The sequence below is a fragment of the Phocoena phocoena genome, chromosome 21, assembly GCF_963924675.1.
Source record: "Phocoena phocoena chromosome 21, mPhoPho1.1, whole genome shotgun sequence".
Lineage (NCBI taxonomy): Eukaryota > Metazoa > Chordata > Mammalia > Artiodactyla > Phocoenidae > Phocoena > Phocoena phocoena.
The window spans coordinates 17511005-17536173 of NC_089239.1; the positions used below are offsets into that span (position 1 = coordinate 17511005).

General features: G+C 34.2%; 1 protein-coding gene across 2 annotated transcripts in view; it reads left to right on the forward strand.

Moving 5' to 3' along the window:
* The window catches only part of TUSC3 (tumor suppressor candidate 3), a 181989-nt gene that overhangs the window by 140318 nt on the left and 16502 nt on the right, over positions 1–25169 (forward strand). For both annotated transcript variants that reach the window (XM_065900082.1, XM_065900081.1), the window contains exons 7-8: positions 13528–13591; positions 24635–24709. In XM_065900082.1, the coding sequence (XP_065756154.1) occupies positions 13528–13591; positions 24635–24709 (139 nt within the window). The remainder of the gene's footprint in view (positions 1–13527; positions 13592–24634; positions 24710–25169) is intronic.

Sequence of the window (25169 nt, forward strand, 5' to 3'; positions counted from 1 at the left end):
TGTTAAATTTGGAAAGGCATACGTAAAAATCTAGGATATGTAAAACCAACATAAGCTGTCTTGGAACATCAGGTAGGCAGATTGGTTACCACTGGGGGTTGGGGGGGAAGGGAAAACACGTTTTCTTTTAGTTGTATTATCTTGACAGCCATATACAGTGCTGTTATTTTATTAGAGGGATCAAAGCCAATCTGGAAGCTTTTACCCAAATCCAAGTATGAGAGGATGAGAACAAGTGCTACTAGAAAAGTTGTATTTTGTATATTTTTGGCTATTTCACATATATCTTAGTTCTTTGGCATACTGAACTTCTTGCATGTATTTTTATACCTTCTTCACTTTACCCCCTTCTACCTTACCCTTTATTTTCCTCATCAGAATTTAGCTCCAGGCAAACTCATGTGAGCCATCTAAAAATACCATATCTAAGAGCACAGGAAAAACTTGAGTGATGTGAAAAAGTGGATGACGACGAGGACCACAATGACGAACTACCTCTAATGTTAGGAACTTTATGTTACCTCCTTCAGTGTATACAGTACCCTTATATGAAGTAGTCACTATTATCCCCTAATTACAAGTGGAAACTGACTCAGAGAGGTTAAGCGGCTTGATCAAGTGGAGCAGCAAGAGAACCTAGATCTCTCTGTGTAGCCTTGATTTACAGTCACCGTGATACAGCATGTTGATTTACCTTCATCTTGTCGCAGTACGTTAAATCTGGCTTGCGGATTCAGCTTCCGGAAGTGACTTACAATCACGTCTCCTTCCTGTTCAAAAGTCCTCTGTGACCTTCTTATTCCTATAAAATTAAAATTAGGCATAGTTATTTCTGCGTTTTATCCAAGACCCCTCTAAAGGTAGGGACTGCCTGCATTTCTAGCCTCAACTTTAACTACTTTCTTCCCAGTAGCCCATATCCAGTCCACGCTGTCCTTACCATAGTGCTCCCCACCTGCCCTTTCAGGAGCATTTCCTCTTTTTTCTCTTGTCTGTGGACATTTTACTTTAGGTTTTATCTAGTTTTGATGCCATCTTCCAAGAGACCTTGTTTGCTTCTCCATCCTTCCTCTTACTTTTATAGTGCTTTGTTCGCTGCTACTTATGCCACTTAATTTTTTGCTTGTTTTGTATGTTAGGTAATGTATAGTTATTTAAACTAGATTATAAACTTCTTGAAGGCAGAAACTATGATTTTCTCATTTCTGTGGTATCTAGTACAGGGCCAGGTGCATCTTAAGCCTAGATAAGTAAAGAGTAAGGATGGAAATGAGTTCTGACCCCAAGTCTATAGTCAGTAATCCAGCTGCTTCCTGGCCAACTAGAGTAGAAGGGTTTCAAATCAGCAGGTTTGTTGAATACCCAGAAATGCCTGTGGCTGGAGAAAGCAGTTGCTGAGAGGATGAAGAAATTACTTTTGAACCTCTCAGCTATTGTTTTTCCAGTTATGTGCTGGAATGGCTGCATAGACCCCCAGGGTACTTGTTAAAATGCAGATTCCAGAAATGTACCTTGTAGCAAGATTCCCAATTTATTTACTTATTTGTTCATCTGAGATTTTTTAAATAGAAACATTACATAAATTTAAGGAAGTGCACAGATCATAAGTGTGTGGCTTAATTTTCATGAAGAGAACACACCTACATAACCAGCACCAGATCAGGAAATATAGTGTAGCCTGCATTCCAGAAGCTGTTCCACTTATTCACTAGTTAATCCACCTCAATCCACCCGTCAAGGGTTTCCTGTGTTTTATGTACAGGAAGTTTCAGAACTTCTGCCTCAGTCCAGGCCTGCTCCTAGTCATGCAGATGTAACAAGCATTATTCCCCAAGGTACTTCCTCCTTTTTCTTCTCCCTCCCTTTGTTTTCTTGTCATCTTCCCTCCGTACTAGCTATCCCCTTCATAATAAAAATTCATAAAAATTTTCTTTTGAAGAATTCTTGTTTCTCCTCGGTGTTGAACTCCTTAAGCCCTAAGATCATATTTTGGGAGTCTCCCCCTTCTATTGTAGGGTTCCAGAATTAGTCCACTAGGCATAGAAGATTCTGCCTTTTTTTTTTCCTCAAACCTTATTTGGAAGATTGAAAGGATAAAAATTTCAAAGCATTTTGCCATTAATAATTTATTTTTTTCTGAACAAAAAGGTTATCTTATAAAATAGCTTACTACATTTTAAAGAAAAGAAAGGTACATATATTTTTAATTGCTTTAAGCATTAATTAAGGGCTCAATATATATGGAATTCATATATACAAACTACATAAAATAGATAAGCAACAGGGATTTACTGTATAGCACAAGGAATTATACCCAATATCTTTTAATAACCTATAATGGAATATAATCTGCAAAAACCCTGAATCATTATGCTGTATACCTGAAACTAACACAGTATTGTAAGTCAACTATACTTCACTAAAAAAGGACTCATTTTTAGAGTTTGTGCTCATTTAACATTATCTTTAGATAAGTACACTACTGTATCGTGCAGACCTGGTTTACTAAGCAAATTAAAGCTGTAAACACTTTTGACTGAGTTTTGTTTAGTTTGTTCAAGAAAATATCTTTAAGTGGACAATAGTACCTTGATTGTTTATATCCATAAAGATGATGCTAATTGCCAATATATCTTTTACTGAGTAGGTTTTCTGCTTTTGAAATTTTACTTGACCGAGTTATTCTATTTGAGAATTTGTTTTTAAATTTATACCTTCCTTCTCCCCCCAGTTTGATAGTCAGGTTTTCACCATATTTTTAGGAACTGAAAGGAAACCATAAATAAGAAACTAACTTTATGAATATGTGTTGTTTTGATTTGTTAAAAAAAAATTGCAGTAGCCACCAGATGATATATTAATTCCAATTAAGTAGGATAAATTAGAACTGTGCAGCCCTTGATTTTTTTTTAATATTTTCAAGAGGAAAAAAATCGCAGTAAGTTGGTTTGTAGCACTTATGTAAATGATGTTATATTTTTATTTCTTAGGATTGAATATTCTTTGTGTCATTGATATTCTTTTTGGAAAATATTTTTTACAATATTGAAGACAACCACGTAGTAACTTCATTGAAAAGTAAGATTAGAGGGTCTTAAAAGACTTCAGAGGTTATCTAATTCATTCTTCTGCCTTCAGACATGATAATTTTTTTTTTCAGTCCCTTTGTTCAGAACACCCACGCTGTCGATTCTTTTAGCACACTGGCCTCATATGATCATTTTTTTCTCTTTAAATCTATAACCTACCTATTCATTCCACTTAAACCGCTCATTTAGGAACTATTTACTTGAAACCTCATCAAAACTTGTAACGTTTCCCAAAACCAAGCTCTCAAACTTGAAATTAGTATCATTGAATTCAGTTTCTTCTGTTCTCTTAGGTTGTCTGTGCCCATGAACTCACTTCATTTCTGGTCACTCCCAGCATCCTTCTGTCTGGCTCCTGTACACCCATCACTCCCCTCAAAATCACACCAACTTCACCAGGGCTTTCCACATTGTTAAATCAGATGGACATTTCCACAGCATTTGCAAGCAATTCTTACTGTTCTAGAATATTATAAACTACTTGATGACAAGAGTAAAAATGTTGCCTTTCTTTAAAAGAACATATTGTTCCCCAAATAATCCACAAATATTTTTGTAAACGTTGTAAAAGATTCAAATAATACAAAACTATGTAAAAGAAAATATGTAAGCCTCCTTTTTTAATACTCCTCTCTCAACTTGTAAAATTTGTTCCACAGTTAACAGTGGTTTACAATTTTGTGCAGATCTTTCCAGTTGCTTTTCTAAGCTTTTCCACACATGTCCACTTGTACAAAAAAAAAAAAAATATATATATATATATATATATATATATATGTGTGTGTGTGTGTGTGTGTAATTTGTGTTTGTAAAAAGTCATTTCAAATTTCTCCCAGCAGTGCTGGCTGTTTTTGAAAAAAAGTACTTCCTGATTATAAGTGAAAAACTCATGGAAGAATTTTATTACAGATACGATGGAAAGACTCTCATTTGTTTCTGCTTGTTTTTTCCAGATAATGTTTCTTTGAAAATATACCTCTTTAGAATTGACAGAAAAGTGCAAAAGTCTTAAATCTATAAGATGAGTTTTGACTGGCCTTAAATATCCAAATACAAAATTTGTGAGTGCCTTTTTCCCCCTATTGTGTATTTCTGATTAAGAACAAATCTGAAGACTTTCTTATGAATTAGCCAGTTTTATAAAAAAGAGAGAAAGCACAGTTAGAAGAAGCTTTAGTCTTTACATAATGTATATATTTATAGTGTCAAACTTTCAATATGTGAAGGTAAGTTCACATTTTGATATTTGCAAGCTCTCATGTAAGATTTTTTAAATCTATAAAGAAAAAGCCAGTGTTTTTAAAATGGAATTATATACAACAAAACCAGTTTATATGTAAAAAATTCATTAAGTGTATACAAATACTCCCTTGTAATACTAATACACAAGTACATTTGTAATACATTAATTACTAATGATGGAATACACTTTTGAAATATCTGGAGAAATATGATTTTTTAAACTATATGCTTATAGTACATACTGATAGCCACCAAATATCAATATTTACTTGTTAAAAATTTTATTGGCAAAAAACTGCTTACTAAAAATAAAATCATTATTTAATGAGCTCAGTCTCAATCTGAAAAGAGTAAACTCTGATTTTATTAATTTTAAATAACATTCATGCTACATAGCTGTTTAAAGCATCACTTTTTCTCTAAGATTTCTATATAAAATGTCCAGAGTTTAACTGTTCTTTATGCTATTTTGAGGAATTTAACTTCATATGTTAGCTTCATCTAAGATGTTAAAAAATATGGAGTTATTAATAGATGCTCTAGATTTTTAAAAAATTCCTGAATTACACTACATATACAGAGTTCTAATATCATTTTACATTTCACTTTAGGGTTTAAATACGTTTTGTATTTAAATTGCTTTAAAATATGTAGAAGCAAGTGTTTGAAGCCTGTTCTCTTTTTTAAAAATAAATATTCTGTATTCTATAAATGATATATCCTTTTTCCTGATACAGTGTTATTCATGTGAGTTTTAAGTCCAGAATCCTAACATTCTAAATCCATATGTGATTAAGATACAGATTAAATGTTATAGACAGTAAGTATTATAATAGTTTAAGAGCATTAACTGTTTATTAATTAATTATTAAATTTTATTACAAGAGGCAGAATTTGAGTTGGCATTAAATCACGCTGAATTTTGGTTATCCAGTAAGAATAAAGATCATTTCTTGATATGGGTCAGGGAAAAAAAAAAAATGGAACAGCCTTAAGAACCCATATAGAGGTGGAAATGAGGATAGGATGTTTGGGAGCCATAATTTTTTTTTTCACTGAGGTGTAATCTTTTTTAATAGATATAGTGTGAGAATAAATGGACTTAATGTGGCATCCCAATCATGTCTACCTCCATACCCCTTCCCAGTAAGATTAAACTCCTTCCCATCCTCTGTTAATTTCCTTGTCACAGTCTACCTGATTAAAATCCTCTCCCAGTGTTCCTAATTTACCTCAACATAATCTCCATTGAAATACCCTGTTTACAGTTAACCATCTTTGGAGTCTTTTCCTTCCATTTCACCCTACAGTAATTTTCACCTTTTATATTTCTCTAGAATTCACTGAACACATAGCTAAACTGATAGCCAAAATTATAGTCCTTACTAAATACCATGTAATTTAGTAGCTAATTTTATTAACTTCTGATCTGTTCAATCCTATAGCAGTCCTCAGTAAGAAAGATTCTATTATTATCCCCATTTACAAAGGAGGCAACTCAAGCCCAGACTCAAATCTTGGTCTACTAATTCTAGAGTGTTTTAAGTACACTGCCCTCATTTTATTTTATCTATATGGTTAGAGATCTCTTTATGCAAATGTTACTGTGTTTCCTTTTGAGCAAAAACACCACGTTTTATATTTACTTGTTTTCTCATTTTATGGAATACAGTATCTCTTTTAAGTACTGAGTAGACAGTTGCTGGCTTGATTTCTTGGTTGATTCAAAAGTGTTTGACTTAATTGCCAAGGGCTTTGGCCTCTAAGCAATTTTAAATTTTCAAAACTTTGTGGGCAGTAGACCGATGAAAGTGGTGATTTTCGAAGATTTAGCTAGAAGTGAGAGATTGGAGTGTAAAGATTAGAGCATCTGTAATCCAAGCATGATATAATAAACATTCAGACACAATCAGTTGTGTCAAGGTAACAGAAAAATGGCAAATGTAGAATAGAAGTGTTCACTGGCTCTATGATTGATGCAGACATAAATGCTAAAGTTGAAACTTGGTCATTAGAAGAGTGGTTGCATTATTGCCAGGAGCATAGAAGTCTAGCAAGTCTGGCAAAGATAAATTATTTTGTGTGGAGAATACTGACATTTGTTTGAAAAAATTTTGGTTTTAGAGTGTTAGGACATTCAAGTAGATATGTCCAATTAGTAGTTACTCCATAAAATGTGACACTATAGACCTGTCTGAGAAGGAGTCTTTCATACAAAAGAGCTATTGAATTTAAGAGTATGAATCATCCAAAGGAGAAAATGTGAAAAGAGAATAGAACGTCGTGGACAAATAATGTAACTTTTCTATATTTCAATTATAGAGTCCTTACTAATTAAAGTACATGTTACCATTTTTAATGACCTCTTTATTTTAATAAACCCATGAATACCTAGATTTTGTTTTAGATTCATGTATTCCCAATTGAATGTAAATGTTCTATATATTAGTATAAATACTGGTATATATTTACTATGAATTTGAACTTTGAAATAACTAAATTTTTACTATACATTATATCTGTTATAAAGTTTTGATCTCCTTTTGCGTAAGAACACACAGCAAACAAGAAATGCTGTTGTTCTTCCTTCAAAATATATCCAGGGTCAGATCACTTGTTATCTATCACCTACCATCAACCTGCTTTACACTACCAGCATCTTCTGTCTGGATTACTGTAGTAACCTCCATCTCATCTCTTTGCTTTTATCCTTGCTCCATTATACTCTATTCTCAGCATAGCTCACATTACTCTTCTGCTCACAACTTACCTATTAAGGCTTCCCATGTGACTCAGAGTAAAATCTAAGGCCTCACCAATACACTGACCTTTCTGGTCCCTGAACACATTTCTACCTTAAGGCCTTTGCGCCAGCCATGATTTCCCTTTGCCTGGTATGTGCTTCCCTCAAAATCAGTATCGCTAATACTGTATACAATTAATTTTATATTATTTATATATACATATGTGTATTATGTACTTATGTTGTTTTTTTGTCTTTCTCTGGTCTCTCCCCAACACACACATGTGTGCACAAACACTAGACTGTAAACCCCATGAGGCCAGGGATATTTGCTCTGTTCACTCTTATCTCAAGTGCCTAAAAACGTACCTATCACGTGATATTAGACATTCAATAAATACCAGTTGAATAAATAAATATAACAACAGCCAACACTTAATGAAGGCTTACTTCATGTCATACTTTTCTAAAGCTTTAAATTATTACAGCATCCTTGCTTTACTGATACAGAAACTGAACCACAGGTCGGTTAAGCAACACGCCCCATCTCACACCGCTAGCAGCCTGGTTTCTAGCCAGAGTTCCCAGCCATCACTGTGGTACTTCTGTTGAAGATGATCGCTGTGTTTGGTGCTATAAAGTTTTTATGGAAGAACCAGAAGTTGTATATCAGCCTCTACATGCAAAATACTTCTCATATACCTGGATTCACAGTTAGTATACAATGATTAAATATACAGATGAATGCCATTACTCTGAAGCCTTGAAATATTAAGCTTAAAGAAATAATCACACCAAGAATTTGATGTCTCATTTGCCAGATGAGCAGGCTCAACCAGTTGCATCCATCATTAGTTAAAGCCAAGCTCAAGGCCTGCAGAGCCGTGGTACTGTCAACAGTGTTATATGGATCTAATCTCTGAATCCTTATCAGCATCATTTTCATTTTTTAGACAGGTTTCATTTATCATACATTGTGCTATATTTCACATCAAATGTCAAGATAAAGTCTCTGATGTCAAAGACATAGAGGCAGTGATTTTCCAGGCTTGCTCATCAGAATGCAGTGATCCTGGACATTCGGAGAAAATGGATGACACTGGACTTTTAAAGCAGTTGGCATTAGGTGAACTTTAGAGCGAGTATCATTCTTAAGACAATATAAGAGAAGTTTCAAGGACTAAAGCTATCCGAAGAATTGGACTAGAAAAACTGTCATAGCAGGTAGTCCAGCATGACTGGGACCCAGACTGAGCAGTGTTTTACTCATGTTTCAATCAGTGAGGCAGTGACAGGAAAAAGTACCAAGTACAAACAGTGATCAAAGGATGATCTAATAGATATGCTAAAAGATTCATAATTAAGGAAAAATTGCCTAGCCACCCAGGGTGCTTTCATCCATGTGAAGATGCTTCCATATATAGGATTATCAAAGATTATCATGTGAGAACTAAGAGTGAAAATGTGAATGTCCATTTTCACAGATAAGCCAAAAAAGAGGAAAAATATAAGAGACTATGCTTCAAAAGACAGTGGTCCTTTTCTTGTTTATTTTTTGTTTAAATGCATTTTATAGATTTTTCTTGATAATACCATCTTTTTATCACCTACTAGCCCCATAAGTAACAAAAAATGATCTGTACCAGGGAAATGAATTAAAGAGAGGTTAAATGGCTTTCCTGGGGAAAAACATTTAATTTATTTGCAAAGCTAGAATAGGGCAAAAGAGAAACTCTGTTCCTGATGCATTTCTTACACCAATCACAGATGATGCAAAATACTCGGTGATATGAAATGAGTGATTTTATTTTTAACACAGAATCATGTAAATTTTAAGCTACATTAGTTGCTTTGTTGTTGTTCTTGAATTTTAGATTACATTTACAATAATGACATGAGAATAGTAATGTTCCTTGATGGTTGATTTTTTTCCCAAAGATAAAAAGGAAAAAAGCCCACATATTTTTTTTTAATTATACTTGTCATATATATCTGATATGACAGAGTTACCAAAACTTTTGCATTATAGATTTACATATTCAGTTCATCTCACATCAAAAGCTGTTCTGTTGGATTTTAAATGAAGAATATAACATAACTTTTCATTTTCAACTTACTACTTTAGTTACCAAAAAAATTCTATGAGAGTAATTATACTGTGCATTTCAAATTTTCTTTCATTAGTGAATAAAAGAAAATCTATAATAAGGCTAGAAATGTGTTCTCAGGAAAATATTAATTACTAAAATTGCTTAGAAGCTGAGTCATAGGGCCTTTTAAGTTTTTGCCGTACACTTGGAAGAAACTTAGTCTTACTGTGTTGTCACATTTTTTACCTCTCAACATTTTGAAAGCACAGTGAATATGAGAAGCTCTCTCATCAGTCATATTATCAGTTTTGTTCAAAAAGTAAAAGGTGCTTCTCCAAACATAGTTTATCCCCAGTAGCTGTCTTACTAGTGTCTGGGGCTTAGGGTTGTTTTGTAGTATCTGCAGAGTCTTCCAGCTCTGCACTCTCTGTTCTCATTGGCTGACCTTCTAGGGAGGGCCAATTATAATGAACTATTTCAGCATATTCTGCTGAGGATTTCCTTAGTATCGATTGGAGCTTTTTGTTCTTGGCGTTCTGTTTTGTTACTTTTTCTCCCCCTCCCCTCCCCCCTTTACAATATGTGAACTACCAGTCTTATTGGCACTGTAATTCAGGTCAAGCTCATAAGGACAGCCGTTTCTTCACTGTACGAGCAGGGCTGACAACTTTTTGTAGAGAAGGGTTTGATTAAGACCAATCATACCCTTCCTAGCCTGGGGAAATCAAACACAGTGGCATTCTTGGCCACCAGGATATAGATAATACCTATTTATATCTCTTAGGTAAATCCAGGAGGACTTCGCCTAGCTATTGTATGATCTATATCACATCTGCCGTTTGGTGTAGCAGCCTAGCAAGAACTAGTGCTACCTCAGAGAAGTTTATGTAGTTTGATGAATAAAAAGAGGACCCCTAAGGAAAGGGCTAGGAATATGTAACTGTCAAGAAATGGAGAAATCTTTTATTAGGATGTCAGAGTGCTAAGTACCTCGGGATTTCCACTCGTTTTGTGCACCAGCAGGTGACCCGGATACTTCCATTTGCCAGCAGAAGCCCACCTGCCTGCCCATCTGCCTACCTGCCTGCTCTCACACTTTGTTTTTACTATAAGACTCAAGTAATTGGTTCCATCTTAAGCAAGATTATAGTGTCATACAGTGGGAAGATCACAGAATGCCTTTAAGCACTTCTATTAAATTTAACACTAAATAAATAAGATAGTATATCTTAATAGTTCAAAAGAATCTCTTCCTGGATGTTAGTATTCTCAGAAAGAAACTGAGAAGGAAATAATAAAGATGATTTCATTTTAGTTCTGGGTACCTGGGCATACCAAGGAGACTCAGGCCTAGGGTGTCATTACTGCATTCCTACTAACTAATATATCTTAAAATAGTATCTTCTTTATTTAGAGTTACATGGTTAAAAAAAAAAAAAAGGATTGATTCTATCATATATAGAAAACGGATCCCTCATTGTCTATAGGCTTTGAGCAGGAAAGCAGTGGCTCTTCTACTGGCAAATCTTAAATAGGCAAGATTAACTTTTTTTTTCTTTCTTTTTAAAAAGACTTTATTTTTTTAAGATCGGTTTTAGGTTTACAACAAAATTGAGAGGAAGGTACTGAGATTGCTTATATATCCCCTGACCTCACACATTTATAGTCTCTCCCATTATCAATATCACTCACCAAAATGGTTCTGTTTTTTTTGTTTGTTTGTTTGTTTGTTTTACCAAGGACAAACCTACACTGACACATCATAATCACACAAAGTGTATAGTTTACCTTAGAGTTCACTCTTGGTGGTGTACATTCTATGGGTGGAAACTTAGATTACTGATTTCAGATCTTTCTTCTTTTCTAATATATGCATTTAATGCTATGAATATCCCCCAAGCACTGTTTTCATTACATTCCACAATTTTGATAAGTTGTTTTTCATTTTCATTTAGTCGAAATATTTTTAAATGTCTCTTGAGATTTCTTCTTTAACCCATTTGTTATTTAGAAGTGTTTTTGTGTGTGTGTGTGGGAGGGATGAGAATTAATTACTTAAACTTAGAGACATTATTTAAGAGCAATGAGGGAACTCTTTTGACTTCTTGGAAGTGTTGCCAAAGAAAATACAGGATTTTCATCCTACATTCTGATTTTATGTTGATAATAAATCATCATGTTTTCTTCTTTTTGCTATTGCAGTACTTCTGTTACAAAGAATGAGAGTCATATGCTAGCCGAGTGAGAGATTATCACTTAAATATTTTCTTAAATTTCAAGTGTCTGCTCTTCTTGTACTGGGAGATAGTAAATAAGGGACTGAAAAAAGCTGAAAGGATTCACACAGGTAATTTTTCATGACATATGCAAGAAGGGGGAAAGAAAATGAGCAAATAAAATTTCATAACTAATTTGAGTCAAACTGCATGAAAAGATTGGACAGAAAGAATTCATGTAGATGGTAAATTATAATCACAACAGCATTTCCTTTAGCTGTTGACAAGCTCTTGGTTCATTCTGCAATCATGTACTTTAAAAATGAAAGAAGGGACCAAAAGTGCTTTTGTGGATTTGACCTTGAACTGAAACTGTCATTTGGGTAACAGCAGGCACTATCAAACCTTAGTCTTCATTTGCCATTTTCTTGGTGTCATAAATGCTTCTTTTTTTTTTTTTTTTTTTTTTTATGCGTTACGCGGGCCTCTCACTGTTGTGGCCTCTCCCGTTGCGGAGGACAGGCTCCGGACGCGCAGGCTCAGCGGCCATGGCTCACGGGCCCAGCCGCTCCGCGGCATGTGGGATCCTCCCAGACCGGGGCACGAACCCGCGTCCCCTGCATCGGCAGGCGGACTCTCAACCACTGCGCCACCAGGGAAGCCCAAATGCTTCTTTTTAAATAAGTTACATTTTTTTCAGTGATCAGAATTCAGAATCACATCTCTCTGGGATTGGTGTGAGCACTTTTTTTTTTTCTTGTAAGGAACTTATGCCAAAGCATACCTACTTTGTTACAGTTATTAGAATTAAATGATACTGCATGTAGAGCTTGTGTTAAACACAATGAGTGCTTGATAAATGGCAGTTGTTATTAGCACTTGGTATGGTTGTATTTGTTATTATCTATGCTGTTACAGTTGTTAGAATAATAAAACCTTCATTTCTTAGTTCTGAAGATCTTAGTTTCTAATCAGACGAAGTAATGTCAAGCACATGGCTTATAGTATTTTATTTGTCTTGCTACACTACTGTCATTGATTGGTAAATATTTAGTAGAATAAAAAGAAAACACACATAATAGGATTCCTCAGAAGCTATAATGTGAATAAACCAGAAATGGCTATTTTTTAGTCAGTTTGCTTGAAGCTGTGATTTAAAAATATATCCAGACACAACTTTGGATGAGGCAGCTGCACTACAAATGACTGAGAAATTAGAGATGGAAACAAAGACAGTTTAGATCAGAGTATCAAGAGTAGCCTTTGCACGGAAATACCAAGACAGAATTGATGACAATATACACAAGACTGTATATGCTTCCACAAGATCGTAGGAATCATCTAATCCAGTTCCTAGTTTTCTAGATGAGGGGATATTGAATATCTGAGAGATTTGGTGACATGCCCAGGGTTGAGGACAAGATGGAATAACTTTCTGACTCCTAGTTAAATACTCTTTCCATTAAAGCAGAAATACTGTGGGAATCAGCAAAATATCCTGGATGGAGATCTTTGTCAAATTTCTATAACTGACTGGTATCAACTAATAGAGTTCTTACTAGGTATAGGACACTGTACATTTCTCAATGGGGTTAAACGATTATAGTAATTATATTTTGAAAAAAATCAGTTGAAATTCTCTAATAAAATGAATGCATTGATAAAGCTATCTCATTTTTAAAACTTTGATAATGTGGAAAAGAGTCGTATAACTTTTGATAGGTCATTTTCTACTTACTTTGAAGGATGGAGAGTCATTAGACTTAGTTGCTCTAATTTGTACCTTATGCTTATATTAAGTACATTTTACAGTAACTCTGGAAGAATCATTACATTGTGCGTATGTGTTTGTGGTAAAACCTTTTAACAAATTATATTAAGTTTACTTCTGATGTTAGGTTGCTTTCTACAGTTAACAGTTACATCAGCCAGCAACATTTTCATCTGTTATTTCTAGTTAACTATAATTATTTTATTCAAAAATAACTAATAATTATTTTATTTAAAAACTATAAATAAAGGCTTAATTCATAGATTCATCCATTGTTTATCTTCAAGGCATAAAACATACAATACAAAGGAAAAAATCTACCCAACATCTGCTTTTGCCCGGATTGTAATTTTCGCTTCTTTGTCTTGTTTTATAGAGCTACATCCATGGGAGCAGCCAGGCTCAATTCGTGGCAGAGTCACACATTATTCTGCTACTAAGTATCCTTTAAAACACAGATGGACTGAAAAGGACAAAGCAAAGCTGCATGCTATCAAATTGATTTTTTTCTAATATCAAGACTTTCAAGACATTAAATTTTAAACTTTACCATTTGACTAATTTTCTAATTCCTATGCTGATTATTTTTTCTTGCATTGTAATTTTTTAAATTCTGAATCATTAACAGACTGTAATTTTCTCTCTCTTTTTTTTTTAACTGACTACTGAATTATGAAGAATAGCTTTTGCTCTGCATTGATTATCTCTGGCTAGAGTTTTTTGTGACGTTTGTATGGTTTTCCCCTTTAGGATCTTAATGGGGAGAAAAAAGTGTCCTATGATATAAAAAGCAGGATAAAAAAATTATCTTAGTACTGCTTCCCTTAAATATTATAGTAAGTGAGAAGAGGGAGATTTAGGATAATTCGACATCTTTTTGGAACATGGCAGACTAAATGTTATGAATCAGATAACAGTACAATTTATGGTTTAGAGGTAGAAGGGTAAAGAAGATAGCAGGATAGGAAAGAGGTAAGGTTCATGTCTAAAAACTAAATATTACTAGAATGAAGTAAGGTTACTTGTGGGGCAAAAGACTGTACTTTGGGGTAACGCTGACATTTGTGTGAGTCCTGTGGAAATATTTGTATGTTAAATTTAGTGTTGAAAGTGTTGAGTCATTATCGGGATTTAGAGTGTGCCTTATAGTGTCATTTATAAAATTTGATTACTCTTCTGGTTACTGAGATTCATATTCAAATGAAGCAGTCTAGACCAAATTTTCCAGTATTTGATGTAATCATAACTATTTAAACCTTTAAGGATTCTTAGGACTCACCTAGGTCAAAACTTTATTTTATAGCTAGGAAAACTAAAACCCACAAGATTTAATGGACTTGCCTTAGGTTGGAGGAAGAACTAGGATTAGAATTGTTTTGTTTTGTTTTGAATAGTCTACTGGTTGTACAGGTTTAATATATATTATTGTATTATTATTTATAGGATTTCATGAATAAGTGTCAGTCATGACATCTTGAAGTTTTAAATTTTATTCTGGGTGGAAAAGACTATCTTTTAATAGCATTAAAGCTTTGTATTTTATTACTTTGTTGTGCTATAACAGTGCACTCTTTAATCCACCTAGCAAATATGTATATGCCACCTTTAGTTCTCTTTTACTTGCATATTATGTTCTGGACAGTGCATCAGGTGCCAGGATACACTGAGACTTGTATTAATTATAGTGGAGGAAAGGAGTGGGAGGTTCTTAAAAGCACTCCCAATTCTCAAGAAACTCACAAACTTCCTCATTTGTAAAACCAGGTTTAGTAAACTAACCACACGGCACTTCTCTGTGGAATATGAGATAGCTAGCACAAAGAAACCATCTAGCACTCACTAAAGGCTTTGGTTTTTCCTGTTGTATTTTTTTCCCATCTTTCTCACTCAAAACTTTGCTGGTCATAGATACCATACATAAACATTTACTGGTTGATTCTTTTAACATTTGGCAAAGGCGTAGATGACCAGAAACAAAACAAACAAAACAAAAACATAGTCCTGTGGTATTTATCAGAATTCTAAAGGTTATACTGGGAACATAATGGATTAATTTTTCTGGAGTGTGATTCACTGAGCCCATTAATCATGTGTAATTAACAAGATAGTAAAATGATACCTTTGGAAGATCTGACCTTGGAAATGAAGCTTTAAATGAGATTTTAAGACTCCATTTTCTATTAGAGGGGAACTAAACACTATCTTTTTGAAACTCACCAAACAACATCGACCATCTTCTTCCTCTGTATCAGTTCTCAACATTTTTATTCCTTTCATCCTTGGCTTCTCATACTTGAGTGCATTTCATGGAACTGTGCATATCTGTAACCCATTCCTTGCATTTACTTAATTACCTATGTGCTTTGTGGCTTCACAATTAAGAAGGTACTATGATGAGTATTTTTTGCTCTAGTCTGTCTCAGATTGTTTACTTAAATGTAGGTATTTACAATTCCATTCTCAAATTTTGTGATCTTGATAAGTTAACTATGTGGTTTCTCTTTTCCAGCTTTCATAGGATAAGAGATTAATACTTTCTGCACATTTAGAGGGAATTTAGGTGAGAAAATAAAATATTTGCAAATACATTTCTAGGAACATCTCATCCTTATTAAAAAAATTAAGGGTAATGCCATATTTGCTCTTAATTTATCTTTTAATTATATAAGTTAATTTATGAAGTAAAACACATCTGTGTTAAAACACAGTACAGTAATCCCCCCACAAGTCCATAGGAAATACGTTCCAAGACCACCCCCAGTGGATGCCTGAAACTGTGGATAGTACCGAACCCTACATATACTATATTTTTTCCTATACATACATACCTATGATAAAGGTTAATTTATACATCAGGCACAGTAAGAGAATATCCAAACTGCCAGCATCACTACTCTTGTGCTTTGAGGCCATTATTAAGTAAAAAGGGTCATTTGAACACAAGCACTGTGATCCCACGACAGTTTATCTGGTAACAAGATGGCTACTAAGTGACAAATGAATGGGTAGTGAATGCAGCGTGGATACTCTGGACAAAGGGATGATTGACATCCGGGTGGGACAGGGCAGGAAGGTGTGAGATTGCATCATGCTACTCAGAATGACATTTAAATCTCAATTTAAAACTTACGAATTATTTTGGAATTTTCCATATGATGTTTTCGGACTGTGGGTAACTGAAACCACAGAAGAGAACCTCCAGAAAAGGAGGAATATGTACTGGAGGTAACTTTTTGGTTCTTATTTGTATGGACTTTTTTTTTTCTTTTCTATCTGACTTCAATCCATGATGTGGCATTTTAGCAGTATACTTTATTCCAAACAGCCTATAAATACATCAGGAGTACCTAGCAAAAGGAATGAAAAGGTGTGTTGAGACCATCATTTCACTGTATGGCAGGAATTCCCCAAGGTTTCATTTCCTGGCTCACTGACATCAAGCTGAGATTTAGGATGCAAAGAAATTTCACAAACATTATGAAGTCTTCCGTGTAGATTTTTTTTTAACATCCTTATTGGAGTATAATTGCTCTAACAGTAATACACAGAATTAAAAGCCCCTATTTTCTTTCTGCTACTAGTAACTATTTGTTGCTTTATCGCTCCTTTTATTTTTATTTACAGATATCTATGAAAAGAGAAAATGTCTTTCAAAATGGTGGACTCATTAAAATTATCAGTAAAAGTTTAATAGAAGCCAGTATCTAATAATTTCTTTTTTTATATATACTTTATGATTTTACTTTTCTTTGGCAGAGTCTACCGATATTGTTTAAACTTATGTAATTTTTTTGTAATTTGCATGTATATTTTTTCTCTTTAAACAACAACAAAAAAGGTAAATTCCAGGTGGTTGCTTTTTGTTTAGAGAATATTTATGCCTTTTGGTTTTCTCTTCCTAATTTAGTAAGTGAGATCATTAGATGCAATTGCTATATACAAAATTTTATTGAAAAGAAACCTAAGAAACAACAGATGGATTCATTTGCTATCATAGGTTATTGATTCACATTTAGTAAAAGGAAGATTTTTCTCCCTTTTAGTAGTGTTTTATTTCAGTACCTTATGGGGGTCGGGGGGGGAGAACAGTCCTAAGTAGTCTTTGAGAGAAAACTATTTTAAAATGGAATAAAAAAATGTTATGACGTTTTAATAAGGAATATACGAACTATAACTCATATAATCCTTTATATTTTTCCAAGTAAAATATTTTTTTAATTTTTAATTTAGTTATGTAATGAAAATATATAAGGTATTTGCTGTTTGCAAGAAGGTAGACTGATAGAGAAATAATTTTAATCTGGTATGCCAGATCCTATAATCAGTGCTTGGAAGGAGCAACTTGATGCCTGCAGAAGTTGAACGGACTTTTCAGCTGGGTTTTGATACAGCAGAAAAAGGGTTTCTCCCCACGTGGAGAATGAGTGAGCGAGAATATTCCAGTGGAAGGTGCAACAGGTACAAAAACATAAAATGAGAGAGTATTCTCAAACTGTGAAGGGCAGATTGATGAAAGGTTAGTTGGCTGGATAATGAATATCTTCCCGTACCTTGCTAAGAAATTTCAATCACCAAGATACATCATATGTGCTAGGTGAAACAAGACACATGAATGAGTTCCAGGATTGGCTTTACTGTCTAGTATACAAATTCTGACCTGTCCCTTAATTCTGCATATCCTCTAAGTTCTGTAATCTCAAGAAGATGACATGAGATTAGTGTCAATTAGAAGTAAAAGTTCTGAAATAAAAGGTAAAGGTTTTACTAGCAATAATAACAGTTTTAAAATATTTAAAACATGTATTCTTACATGGTTCATATTTGTTTTTCCTATGAGAAAAATATTTGTTTTCCATTTATTATGAAAGAGTATGATTTTACTCTGATTTGTTTTCAATCTATGACAGAGAGCAAATATTTCTTTTATTTTAATGTGTTATATCCAAGGAGAAACATACTGTAGAAGAAAATTAGTGACGGATGCAAGTTGATATTTTAGATTTAGATAGAAGACCAAGTCTTCTATGATGTGCTGACTTTTTTCAACATTTGTTTGCATTTATCTTTAAATTGACAATCCTGATTCTCTTCCTAGGAGCAACAGTAAACCCAACATCATATGCAATTGAGACTGGATTATAATGTAATGCAAATGTATGTGTCACCAGTCCAGTAGGATGCTCATTGCCTCTGGGTTTTGTATATAATTTACACAAACAGCAACTTCTGTTTTATGTAGGATCGTATCAATATTTTGACTTTTTTCGTGGTAAGAAGGTGATTGACAGGATAAAGAGAGAAACTGGGGAGTACACAGTAGTTGAGTGTATATTGCTATGATATTAATCAATGCAAATGTGCAAAGTAATACATGAAGTAGAACAAGGGCGTGTGTGTGTGTGTGTGTGTGTGTGTAGGCATAGGCATTAATCTCAGAGCAATAGAAAAAGTCTCAGGAACATTATAATTTATCTAGTGTATATTTACATCTCTTTTATTCTCTTCTAATGTTGAGACTCTTTATAAGCATAGTCAAATGGTTACACCCATCAGTTTAATGACAGAAAAGCATCTGTTATTCTAGAGTCAGACACAGAATCTCTTAGAGATTTGTAGGACCTTTCGTTAGTCATTCAGCCTTCCACCCAATGAAGGAAGACCTACACATTAACTCTGACAGATAATCTTCAAGTTTATTCCTCTGTCTATAAATCAGTCCTTTATCTAAGAATGTTTATGTTACCAATGTGATTTTTTTCCCAAAATGATAAGTATTATGTAGGCTCTCTTTTAGTCAAAACTGTTTTCAGTGATACAGTAGAATTTAAGCGAAATAATTCTCAATACTCAAAGTCCTTAAGTTTAAAAGTATCTTTAAATAAAAGAGGAGGGGTTGGCAAGTTTAAAGCCATTTTAGTTTAATTCATGTATCTTAATTACAGCCATCAAGTTTAAAGTAGGTTCACAGCTCATTCCCTGTTAAAGCCTAGAAAACTCACTTTTGCGGGAAACATTCTGAGTACAAACTCACACTTGGTTCCTGACCCTGCTGCTTTCTAATAAAATATTTTATCTTGGAGTTGTACATAACACCTGTATCTAGTAATCCCTTTGCTTTAAAATTGCTACTTCAAGATCATAACACAAGGGTTTACTAAGTTTTTCATTTCTTTATTTTCACATAAGAGCAAAGCTAACTTCCTCTCAGACATAATAGTTTATAGTATCTTTGGCATGGTCTTGATTCTCTATAGCAAGGGTTGGCAAACTAGGACCAGCAAGGGCCAAATCCAGCCTGTCTTTTTTTTTTTTTCTTTGCGGTACGGAGGCCTCTCACTGTTGTGGCCTCTCCTGTTGCGGACGGAGCACAGGCTCCGGACGCACAGGCTCAGCAGCCATGGTTCACGGGCCTAGCCGCTCCGCGGCATGTGGGATCTTCCCGGACCGGGGCACGAACCCGTGTCCCCTGCATTGGCAGGCGGACTCTCAACCACTGCGCCACCAGGGAAGCCCCTGTCTACTATTTTTATAAATAAAGTTTTATTGGAACACAGCCACACCTTTTCATTTGTGTATTGTCTATGATTACTTTGCACTACAATAGCAGAATTGAGTAGTAACAATACACCATACAGCTTGCATAGTCCAAAATATTTACTTTCTGGCCCTTTAGATAAAAAGTTTGCAAACTACTGCTATGTAGAATATGAATAGTAGAAAACAAAAACCCACAACAACCTCATTACCCCAAGACAGTTGCTTTCAACTTTTCATTATCTTTCTTTCCCTGCATTTCTCTTATTTATTTTTAAAGAGATATTGGTTTTGAACATTTTCACTTGACATAAAATTTTATGCTTACACATTATGTTAAAATAGATTTAGCTATTTTGTTCCTTTGCTTCTCCCTCATTATTTTCATCTAACCCTCTCATCATCCTTACTTAATTCCTTCTATGTTCTTTTGGTTTCCAACTTTTAGACACTGGCTTTGTGGCTTTGCACAAGTTATTTGGACCTCTCTGGTGGCTTCAGTTTCCTTATTTGTAAACCGAGGATAATAATGATCTTCCAGTATCTACATCAAAGAGTAGTTCAAAGAGTAGTTGGTACTGGGTAAGATAGTGAACAAAACAAAGTTCCTACCCTTTGGGGGCTAACATTTGTAGTGACAGGACAGAGACAATAAGTAAATAAAAAAGATACGGAATCTAAAATTTCTTTAAAAAACAATGTTAATAGAGAAAAACAAAGCAGGAAAAAGAAGTACAGAGTTCAAGGGAGGCTTCTCTGATGTCATTGGAGCAAAAACCTAAAGGAAGTGAGGGAGTGAGTTACATGGACATTGGGGGGAAAGAGTATTCAAGCAGTGGGGTAGCAGTTGCAAAGATCCTGAGGCGGAGGGGTTCCTCTTGTTGGCAGAATACCAAGGGCATAAGTCAGAGCAATCAAGGTCAGAGAAGTATAGGAAGTGGGTCAGGATATAAATCAGGTACAGCCTTGGTGTCATTTTGAGGTCTTTAGATTTTACTCAGAGTGAGATGGAAAGCTATTAGAGTGCTCTGAGGAGAAGAATGGCATTACCTGGCTGACTTTAACAATATATTAGAAAGTCCATACTATCTAAGGCAATCTACAGATTCAATGCAATTCCTTTCAAAATACTAATGACATTTTTTCACAGAACTAGAACAAATAATCCTAAAATTTGCATGGAACTGCAAAAGACCCTGATTAGCCAAAGCGACCTTGAGAAAGAATGACAAAGCTGGAGGTATCATGCTCCCTGATTTCAAACTATATTAAAAAGCTATGGTAATATTATAAAAACAGTATGGTATGAGCACAAAAACGGACACATAGATCAGTGGAACAGAGAGCCCAGAAATAAACCTGTGCACTTATGGTCAGTTAATCTACAAAGGAGGCAAGAATATACAATGGGGAAAAGACTACCCCTTAAATAAATGGTGTTGGGAAAACTGGACAGCTACATGCTAAAAATGAAACTGGACCACTTTTTCACACGATATACAAAAATAGATTCAAAATGGATTAAAGACCTGAAACTATAATACTCCTAGAAGAAAACATAGGGAGTATGCTCTTTGACATAGGTCTTAGTGTTAATTTTTTGGATCTGTCCCCTCAGGCAAGGGAAACAAAAGCAAACAAGTGGGACTACATCAAACTAAAAATCTTTTGCACATTGAAAAAAAACATCAACAAAATGAAAAGGTAGCCTACTGAATGGGAGAAGATATTTGCAAATCATATATCCAATAAGGGGTTAATATCATAATAAACAAAGAACTCATATAACTCAGTATCAAAAAGCAAACAACCTAATTAAAAAATGGGCAGAGGACTTGAAGAGGACTTCCTCTTTTCTAAGGAAGACATATGATGGCCAACAGACACATGAAAAGATGCTCTACATCGCTAATCATCAAGAAACCGCAAATAAAATCCACAATAAGATACCACCTCACACCCATCAGAATGGCTATCATCAAGAAGTTAATAAATAACAAGTGTTGGCGAGGATGTGGAGAAAACAGAACCCTTGTGCACTGTTGGTGGGAATCTAATTTGGCACAGCCACTATGGAAAACAGTATGGAAGTGCCTCAAAAAAATTAAAAATAGAACCAGCATATGATTCAGCAATTTTACTTCTGGATATTTTATTTACCTGAAGAAAACAAAAACACTAATTCTGAAATATATGTGCACCTGTGTTCATTGTAGCATTATTTACAATAAGCAAGATATGGAAGCAACCAAAGTGACCATCAATGGATGAATGGATAAAGAAGATATGGTGTGTGTGTCACACCATATATATATGTGCATATATATATATGTATATATACACAATGGCATATTACTCAACCATTAAATAAAAAGAAATCTTGCCATTTGCAACAACATGGATGGATCTGAAGAGTATCACACTAAGTGAAATAAGTCAGAGAAAGACAAATACCTTACGATCTCATTTGTATGCGGAATCTAAAAAACAAATGAACAAAACAGAACAAATCAAAAACAGACTCATATATACAGAAAACAGGGTGGTTGCCAGAGGGCAGGTGGGTGATGGGTTGGGCAAAACAGGTGAAGGAGATTAGGAGGTACAAGCTTACAGTTTTAGAAATAGTCATGGGGATGTAATACACAACATAAGGAGTATGGTTGATAATATTGTAGTAATTTTGTATGGAGGGGATAGTTACTAGATTTACCGGTGGCAGTCATTTCCTAGTGTATTTAAATGTCCAGACACTATGTTGTATACCTGAAACTAACATAATATTGTATGTTTCAATTAAGAAAAGATAGAGAATATTTCTAAGACTTAGGGGTAGGAATTAATTTCATAAGAAACAATAACCAAAGCTCATGAAAGAATAATAATTTTGACCATACTAAAACGCAAACCTTCTGCATAACTAAAAAATTTAGAAGACAAGTAGAAGAATCTATATGCAACACTTCAATCAATTCATATCCAGAAAAAAATGAAGCATTTTCTAAGTTAATAAGAAAAGGCAAGTATGCTTATGGAAAAATGGACAAATAAGCACTATACAAAAGATTAAACAAAAAAGAATTAACATATCGAAAGATACTCAGACTCACTATTGATACAGATCCCCACTCAACAATTTGATAAAACCAATAGTTCAGCAATACCAACATAACGTTTCTTCGGCAACGTTAAGAAAAATGGAAACTCTTAACACTACTTGTTTTACAGAATATGATCATACCTATTAAATTTGAAAATACACATATCAGCCTCTCAAAAACTCTACCTCTAGGTGTAGACCCTAGAAAAATATTGCACGTGTACATGTAAAAAGACAGTCTTTGTAGGAGTATTTGAAATAGCAAACATTTGGAAACAAATGCCCATCAGTAAGATGAAGCAATAACATGTGGTACACTCTTATGAAAATCTTACACTTTTGTAACAACATTGTTTGAATTTGTGTGAAGTTCAAAAGCAAACAGATGAGCAGCATGTAGGTCACATAGTTTACATCATAATAATGCAGCAATTTACAGAGAGACAGTAGTAAAAACACATATGAAGATATATTAACAGGGATATGTTACACTTGAGTGACCATAGTTAATATCCAATAAAATATAATTTGCTTAATAAAATCTCGCTAAGTGCATATTTATGTCTATGTGTACTAATAATAAACACACACATATATTATGTACACATGGGTGTTCATGTATTCAGTTTTACCCTGAGAATATTGAATATATATGGCTTTACTCTCATTAAAATTTTAAAGCATTTAATTTTTAAAACTTGTTTTCCCCAGAAATAAAAATAGTGTGATTTTCCCCAGTTTTATAAAGGAATTTTGGAAGCTACTGAGCAGATGGTGGCATAAAAGAAATATTTGTTTCGTTTATATTATCTATATAAAATCATTTTTAAGTGTCATTTATATTTTGAATATTTATAAAAAATGTTTCTGTGATAGTTAAAATAATCCAGAACTCTATGAATTTTCAGTAGATCAAATATATACATAAATGTATAGATTAGAATTTTACATGAATATAAAAGGGTGTTGGCAAAAAAAGATGAAAGGAGAACCCTAATTTAATTCCTTATTAAGGATCTACATCAGTCCTATCAGTCTGCTCCAGAGAACTAAGTTAGGCAGTCGAAATTCCCTGTGTATCAGCCGTTTGAGTGATACAAGCTTTTAATTTTTCGATCATTATTGACAACCTCCTATGACTCTGGACTCGAGGGAGTTTATATCAGTAAATTGTCCAAAACACCTTAAGAATAATGAATCCTTAAAGTCCACAAACTAACATACTGCTAGTGCAAAACATTCATTCTGTTACCTTGTCCTTTCAGGCCATGATGACATGATTGAAACACAAAGAACTTAGTAATTATCTAAATTTCAGAGGTTTTCAAACTGTTTTTGTGGATTTCCTAAAAGTTTAGTGGTATACATGTGTGTCGGGCAGGGAGATGGTATTGCATGGGGCTGGTAGTGGCTTTTTCTCTTGGATGCATTATGCGTCCAACAGAGGTTGGTTGGTTGGACCCATGCTGAATATATTCTAATTTTCTATGATTGCCAATAAATTGTCATTCTAATTGTAACTGGTGTATACCTTTATGTATAATGTGAAATATCATTGGTTTTGAGAGTTTATAATTCATATGCACTATGAAAGTTCTGGAATTTAAGGGCATTTAGAATTAGACCTTTAAAATCTCAAAGTTTCAGGTTATACAGTCTAAAAATTAAGGCATATTTAAATACACAAAGAGCGGTAATCTTATGTTATATAAAGAGAATAAATTGCATTTACCTCTGTGTGCGTTTGTAATTTAATCATTCTGGGACAGAACACATTGTGTTCAGATCCAGAAAAATTAATAGATTTTATTTGCATCTATTTCTACTGTTTCCTTGACAACTACTATAGATGCTGCTATCACCATGGGGATGGTTCTTCTAAATGAAGCGGCAACATCCAAAGGCGATGTTGGAAAAAGACGGAGTAAGTCTCTGTGTTGGTATTTTTCTAAGTTTGTTTTAGTCTTAAGCTTCATTTAAATCAAATGGGAAATAGATAAAAGTCCTTTGTAAATGAACTTCTAAAGAAATGTTCTGGTTTGAAGACAGTTGTGGTGTTCCTTACTTTTTTCTGTTTCTTGGATGTGTGTGTGGCAAATACTTAAAAATACATTTCTTCCAAAATGGGACTGGGTGATTTTCTGTGGAAATGGATATAAAGAAGAGCTCTTATTCACCCTTGGTTGGGGTGCTCTGACACATCCCTGCTGAAGCTGTAGTCTCTGTAGTCATGTCCACCCTACAGGAAGAGGTGGAAAATTCTGTGGGTAGAGTCTTCAGAGGTTTTACTGGCTAATGATATGTTTCCCTGTGCCACAAGAATCAGGTATGCATTCAAGGACTGACTCAGAGAGAGAAGTTTTTGCATAGGTCTTGTACCCTGA